General features: G+C 37.0%; 4 protein-coding genes across 4 annotated transcripts in view; all 4 read left to right on the top strand. All coding sequences in view use genetic code 11, as the record gives it.

Moving 5' to 3' along the window:
- The window catches only part of rpoC1 (RNA polymerase beta), a 2,824-nt gene extending 2,063 nt beyond the window's left edge, over positions 1–761 (top strand). The window contains exon 2 of the mRNA in view: positions 1–761. This exon is cut by the window's left edge and continues 850 nt beyond it. Within this exon, the coding sequence (YP_004841774.1) occupies positions 1–761 (761 nt within the window).
- Positions 762–930: 169 nt separating this feature from the next.
- rpoC2 (RNA polymerase beta'' subunit) lies at positions 931–5,121 on the top strand. Its single transcript has one exon. The coding sequence runs from the start codon at positions 931–933 to the stop codon at positions 5,119–5,121; it is 4,191 nt and encodes a 1,396-aa protein (YP_004841773.1).
- Positions 5,122–5,322: 201 nt separating this feature from the next.
- On the top strand, positions 5,323–6,033 carry rps2 (ribosomal protein S2). Its single transcript has one exon. It carries the CDS (start codon positions 5,323–5,325, stop codon positions 6,031–6,033), a length of 711 nt encoding a protein of 236 aa, YP_004841772.1.
- Positions 6,034–6,244: 211 nt separating this feature from the next.
- On the top strand, positions 6,245–6,988 carry atpI (ATP synthase CF0 subunit IV). Its single transcript has one exon. It carries the CDS (start codon positions 6,245–6,247, stop codon positions 6,986–6,988), a length of 744 nt encoding a protein of 247 aa, YP_004841771.1.
- Positions 6,989–7,500: the final 512 nt, after the last annotated feature.

Below are 7,500 nucleotides of genomic sequence, written 5' to 3'. Positions count from 1 at the left end.
GTAAAATTCGGGAAAAAGAACCCATTGTATGGGAAATACTTCAGGAAGTTATGCAGGGGCATCCCGTATTGCTAAATAGAGCGCCTACTCTGCATAGATTAGGCATCCAGGCCTTCCAACCTATTTTAGTGGAAGGACGTGCTATTTGTTTACATCCATTAGTTTGTAAGGGATTCAATGCAGACTTTGATGGGGATCAAATGGCTGTTCATGTACCTTTATCTTTGGAGGCTCAAGCAGAGGCGCGTTTACTTATGTTTTCTCATATGAATCTCCTGTCTTCAGCTATTGGGGATCCCATTTCTGTACCAACTCAAGATATGCTTATTGGACTCTATGTATTAACGAGCGGGAATCGCCGAGGTATTTGTGCAAATCGGTATAATCCATCTAATCGCAAAAATCATAAAAATGCAAAAATTTACAATAATAACTATAAATATACGAAAGAACCCTTTTTTTGTAATTCCTATGATGCAATTGGAGCTTATCGCCAGAAAAGGATCAATTTAGATAGTCCTTTGTGGCTCCGATGGCGACTAGATCAACGCGTTATTGCTTCAAGAGAAGCCCCTATCGAAGTTCACTATGAATCTTTGGGTACCCATCATGAGATTTATGGGTACTATCTAATAGTAAAAAGTATAAAAAAAGAAATTCTTTGTATATACATTCGAACCACTGTTGGTCATATTTCTCTTTATCGAGAAATCGAAGAGGCTATACAAGGATTTTGCCGGGCCTGCTCATATGGTACCTAATCCTCTGGTATCTCACTCAGCTAAGTAATTATATGACACCGGTATGAATTTTGTTCTCTCCGGTTCAACTAGGACCATAGGTCCTGAATTTCTACGCGAATCAAGATCGAGAAAAGGAAGTTTTCTAATCATTAACTCAAACCTATTGTCGAACCCCACTCAGCGTAATATGGAGGTACTTATGGCGGAACGGGCCGATCTGGTCTTTCACAATAAAGTGATAGATGGAACTGCCATTAAACGACTTATTAGCAGATTAATAGATCACTTCGGAATGGCATATACATCACACATCCTGGATCAACTAAAGACTCTGGGGTTCCAGCAGGCCACTGCTACATCCATTTCATTAGGAATTGATGATCTTTTAACAATCCCTTCTAAGGGATGGCTAGTCCAAGATGCTGAACAACAAAGTTTGATTTTGGAAAAACACCATCATTATGGAAACGTACACGCAGTAGAAAAATTACGCCAGTCCATTGAGATATGGTATGCTACAAGTGAATATTTGCGACAAGAAATGAATCCTAATTTTAGGATGACTGACCCTTTTAATCCAGTCCATATAATGTCTTTTTCGGGAGCTCGAGGAAATGCATCTCAAGTACACCAATTAGTAGGTATGAGAGGATTAATGTCAGATCCACAAGGACAAATGATTGATTTACCCATTCAAAGCAATTTACGTGAGGGGCTGTCCTTAACGGAATATATAATTTCTTGCTACGGAGCGCGGAAAGGAGTTGTGGATACTGCTGTACGAACATCGGATGCTGGATATCTTACACGTAGACTTGTTGAAGTAGTTCAACACATTGTTGTACGTAGAACCGATTGTGGAACCATCCGAGGGATTTTAGTGAGTCCTGGAAATAGGATGATTCCGGAAAGAATTTTTATCCAAACATTAATTGGTCGTGTATTAGCGGACGATATATATATGGGCCCGCGATGCATTGGTGTTCGAAATCAAGATATTGGTATTGGACTTATTAATCGATTCATAACCTTTCAAACCCAACCAATATCTATTCGGACTCCCTTTACTTGTAGGAGTACATCTTGGATCTGCCGATTATGTTATGGACGAAGTCCTACTCACGGGGACCTGGTAGAATTGGGAGAAGCCGTAGGTATTATTGCGGGTCAATCTATTGGAGAACCGGGTACTCAACTAACATTAAGAACTTTTCATACCGGCGGAGTATTCACAGGGGGGACTGCAGAACATATACGAGCTTCTTCTAATGGCAAAATCAAATTCAATGAGAATTTGGTTCATCCCACACGTACACGCCATGGGCATCCTGCTTTTTTATGTTATATAGACTTGTATGTAACTATTGAGAGTGAGGATATTATACATAACGTCACTATTCCACCAAAAAGTTTACTTTTAGTTCAAAATGATCAATATGTAGAATCAGAACAAGTGATTGCTGAGATTCGCGCGGGAACATACACTCTTAATTTAAAAGAGAGAGTTCGAAAACATATTTATTCTGACTCAGAGGGAGAAATGCATTGGAGTACCGACGTGTACCATGCACCCGAATTTACATATAGTAATGTCCATCTCTTACCAAAAACAAGTCATTTATGGATATTATCAGGAGGTTCGTGCGGATGCAGTGTAGTCCCTTTTTCACTCTACAAGGATCAAGATCAAATTAACGTTCATTCTCTTTGTGTCGAAAGAAGATATATTTCTAGCCTTTCAGTAAATAATGATAAAGTGGGACAAAAATTTTATGGTCCGGATCTCTCTGGTAAAAACGAAAGCGGAATTCCTGATTATTCAGAACTTAATCCAATCCTATGTACGGGTCAATCTAATCTCACATATCCTGCTATTTTCCACGGTAATTCTGATTTATTGGCAAAGAGGCGAAGAAATGGATTCATCATTCAATTTGAATCACTTCAAGAACGAGAAAAAGAACTACGACCCCCTTCCGGTATTTCGATTGAAATACCCATAAATGGTCTTTTTCGTAGAAATAGTATTCTTGCTTTTTTCGATGATCCTCAATACAGAAGAAATAGTTCAGGAATTACTAAATATGGGACTATAGGGGTGCATTCAATCCTCAAAAAAGAGGATTTGATTGAGTATCGAGGAGTCAAAGACTTTAAGCCAAAATACCAAATGCAAATGAAAGTGGATCGATTTTTTTTCATTCCCGAGGAAGTGCATATTTTACCAGAATCTTCTTCCATAATGGTACGGAACAATAGTATCATTGGAGTAGCTACACGACTAACTTTAAGTATAAGAAGCCGAGTAGGTGGATTGGTCCGAGTGGAGAAAAAAAAAAAAAGGATTGAACTCAAAATATTTTCTGGAGATATACATTTTCCTGGAGAGATGGATAAGATATCCCGACACAATGGCATCTTGATACCACCAGAAAGAGTAAAAAAAAATTCTAAGAAATCAAAAAAATCGAAAAATTGGATTTATGTCCAGTGGATCACACCTACCAAGAAAAAGTATTTTGTTTTTGTTCGACCTGTAATCATATATGAACTAGCCGACGGTATCAATTTAGTAAAACTTTTCCCACAGGATCTATTGCAAGAAAGGGATAATCTGGAGCTTAGAGTTGTCAATTATATACTTTATGGAAATGGAAAACCAATTCGGGGAATTTCTGGCACAAGCATTCAATTAGTTCGGACTTGTTTATTGTTGAATTGGGACCGAGACAAAAAAAGCTCTTCTATCGAAGACGCGCGCGCTTCCTTTGTTGAAGTAAGTACAAATGGTCTGGTTCGAAATTTCCTACGAATAGACTTAGGGAAATCCGATACTGCGTATATGAGAAAAAGGAAAGATCCGTCAGGTTCAGGATTGATCTTTAATAATGAGTCAGATCGCACGAATATCAATCCATTTTTTTCTATTTATTCCAAGACAAGGGTTCCACAATCTCCGAGTCAAAATCAAGGAACTATTCGTACGTTGTTCAATAGAAATAAGGAACGCCAATCTTTGATAATTTTGTCAGCATCGAATTGTTTGCAAATGGATCTATTCAACGATGTAAAAGATTATAATGTCATAAAAGAATCAAGTAAAAAGGATCCTCTAATTTCAATTAGGAATTCGTTAGGACCTTTAGGGGCGGCCCCTCAAATTGTGAATTTTTATTCATTTTATGACTTAATAACTCATAATCCGATCTCCCTAACTAAATATTTGCAACTTGACAATTTAAAACAGACTTTTCAAGTACTTAAATATTATTTAATGGATGAAAACGGGGGGATTTTCAATTCCGATCCATGCAGTAACATCGTTTTCAATACATTTAATTTGAATTGGCATTTTCTGCATCATAATTATCACAATAATTATTGTGAAGAAACACCTACAAGAACAAGAATTAGTCTTGGACATTTTTTTTTTGAAAATGTATGTATAGCCAAAAATAGACCACACCTAAAATCGGGTCAAATTATAATTGTTGAAGTTGATTCTGTAGTAATAAGATCAGCTAAGCCTTATTTGGCCACTTCAGGAGCAACTGTTCATCGCCATTATGGCGAAATGCTTTACGAAGGAGATACTTTAGTTACATTTATATATGAAAAATCACGATCTGGTGATATAACGCAGGGTCTTCCAAAAGTCGAACAAGTATTAGAAGTGCGTTCGATTGATTCAATATCGATGAGCCTAGAAAAGAGAATTGAGGGTTGGAACGAGCGTATAACAAGAATTCTTGGAATTCCTTGGGGATTTTTGATTGGTTCTGAACTAACGATAGTGCAAAGTCGTATCTCTTTGGTTAATAAGATCCAAAAGGTTTATCGATCCCAGGGGGTGGAGATCCATAATAGACATATCGAAATTATTGTACGTCAAATAACATCAAAAGTCTTGGTTTCAGAAGATGGAATGTCTAATGTTTTTTCACCTGGAGAACTCATTGGGTTGTTACGAGCGGAACGAACAGGGCGTGCTTTGGAAGAAGCGATCTGTTACCGAGCCGTATTATTGGGAATAACGAAAGCATCTCTAAATACTCAAAGTTTCATATCGGAAGCAAGTTTTCAAGAAACTGCTCGAGTTTTAGCAAAAGCCGCCCTCCGAGGTCGTATCGATTGGTTGAGAGGTTTGAAAGAGAACGTTGTTCTAGGAGGAATGATACCAGTTGGTACCGGATTCAGAGAATTAGCGCACCGTTCGAGGCAACATAACAATATTCCTTTAGAACCCCCCCCAAAAAAAATTTTCGAGGGGGAAATGAGAGATATTTTGTTCCACCACAAAGAATTATTTGATTTTTTCATTTCAACGAATTTACATGATACATCAGAACAAGCATTTCTAGGATTTAATGATTCATAAAAGTGGAGTCATCCTGTTAACTAGCCGCGTTAATTTGGTAATAAGATAATAACGAATAGAAAAAAATTAATGGCTTGGATTGTGTATCAACAGTCAATCCCCGGTCGAGGTAGAGGATAAGGTTCCATGGGAACAATTATTTATTTCTATTTCAGCTCGTCTCTTTTTTTAAGAAAAAAAAGCGAGGAAGTGGGGGGAGAAATGACAAGAAGATATTGGAACATCCATTTGGGAGAGATGATGGAGGCAGGAGTTCATTTTGGTCATGGTACTAGGAAATGGAATCCTAGAATGGCACCTTATATCTCTGCAAAACGTAAAGGTATTCATATTATAAATCTTACTCAAACTGCTCGTTTTTTATCAGAAGCTTGTGATTTAGTTTTTGATGCAGCAACTAGGGGCAAACAATTCTTAATTGTTGGTACCAAAAATAAAGCAGCGGATTCAGTAGCCCGGGCTGCAACAAGGACTCGGTGTCATTATGTTAATAAAAAATGGCTCGGGGGGATGTTAACAAATTGGTCTACTACAGAAACGAGACTTCATAAGTTCAGGGACTTGAGAACGGAACAAAAGACGGGGGGACTCAACCGTCTTCCGAAAAGGGATGCCGCTATGTTGAAGAGACAATTATCTCACTTGCAAACATATCTGGGCGGGATTAAATATATGACGGGGTTACCCGATGTTGTAATAATCGTTGATCAACAAGAAGAATATCGGGCTCTTCAAGAATGTATCACGTTGGGAATTCCAACTATTTGTTTAATTGATACAAATTGTGACCCCGATCTCGCAGATATTGCGATTCCAGCGAATGATGATGCTATAGCTTCAATCCGATTAATTCTTAACAAATTAGTATTTGCAATTTCGGAGGGTCGTTCTAGCTCTATACGAAATTCTTGATTAATAATAAGATAAATCAATTTTGGGGGGAACTCCATAGATTTCGGGAATTGGTTACTATTCCCGAATCGCACAAAAGAGATAAAAAAAACTAGGGATATTGTAATGTAATAAATTGGTATCAAAAATAGACAACTCAAGGCAAGTAAAAAAAAAAGACAGTCGAATCAAAATAATTTGTTTTAAAGTTCTATTTCTTTCAGAGGGCAATATGAATATTCTATTATGTTCTATCAACACACAAAAAGGGTTATACGATATATCTGGTGTGGAAGTCGGCCAACACTTGTATTGGCAAATAGGAGGTTTCCAAGTCCATGCCCAAGTACTTATTACTTCTTGGGTTGTAATTGCTATCTTATTAGGTTCAGCCATTATAGCTGTTCGTAATCCACAAACCATTCCTACTGACGGTCAGAATTTCTTCGAATATGTCCTTGAATTCATTCGAGACGTGAGCAAAACTCAGATTGGCGAAGAATATGGTCCATGGGTTCCCTTTATTGGAACTATGTTTCTATTTATTTTTGTTTCGAATTGGTCAGGAGCTCTTTTACCTTGGAAAATCATACAGTTACCTCACGGAGAGTTAGCCGCACCCACAAATGATATAAATACTACTGTTGCTTTAGCTTTACTCACATCAGTAGCATATTTTTATGCGGGTCTTAGCAAAAAAGGATTAAGTTATTTCGGTAAATACATTCAACCAACTCCAATCCTTTTACCCATTAACATCTTAGAAGATTTCACAAAACCCTTATCACTTAGTTTTCGACTTTTCGGAAATATATTAGCTGATGAATTAGTAGTTGTTGTTCTTGTTTCTTTAGTACCTTTAGTAGTTCCTATACCTGTTATGTTCCTTGGATTATTTACAAGTGGTATTCAAGCTCTTATTTTTGCAACTTTAGCTGCAGCTTATATAGGCGAATCCATGGAGGGTCATCATTGATTAGTTTTCTAAATACTCTTTTTTTTAGCTTAGACCAAGGCAATGTATACATGGCTCAAGATAATCTACTTAGGGAACATAAATATACAAATAATCAAAAAATAAGGAAGGTATATACTATCTAGGGAGTAAGACTAGAAAGATTACGATATTCGGGAATTAAAAAAAAAGGAAAGAGATCTAAAAGATCTTTTTCCTCTCAACGATTGAACAAAAAAAAATTACATGAACTTAGATTAATAAAATATTGATATTTCTATGCAAGGATTCGGACTAATGAATTCGTTCATTTAGATTGATTGTCTCCATGTGGGATAATTCTAAAAAGAAAGGGTTTCCAAAAAACGAGAAAAAAGGATTGGGTAGGGTAGAGTAGAGGAGAGTGGAGTCAACTAGATGTATTGAATCGAATTGCTATAAGACAACCCTTGTGGATATTTCGAAGAATGATTCTCAAATTCGATGGAATCCAAGATATGAATAATTGGTTTACGTTAGGGAAGAAACACATG

This window comes from Cucumis melo, chloroplast, assembly GCF_025177605.1.
Source record: "Cucumis melo subsp. melo chloroplast, complete genome".
Classification (NCBI taxonomy): domain Eukaryota; kingdom Viridiplantae; phylum Streptophyta; class Magnoliopsida; order Cucurbitales; family Cucurbitaceae; genus Cucumis; species Cucumis melo.
This window is presented reverse-complemented; position numbering and strand designations above follow the sequence as displayed.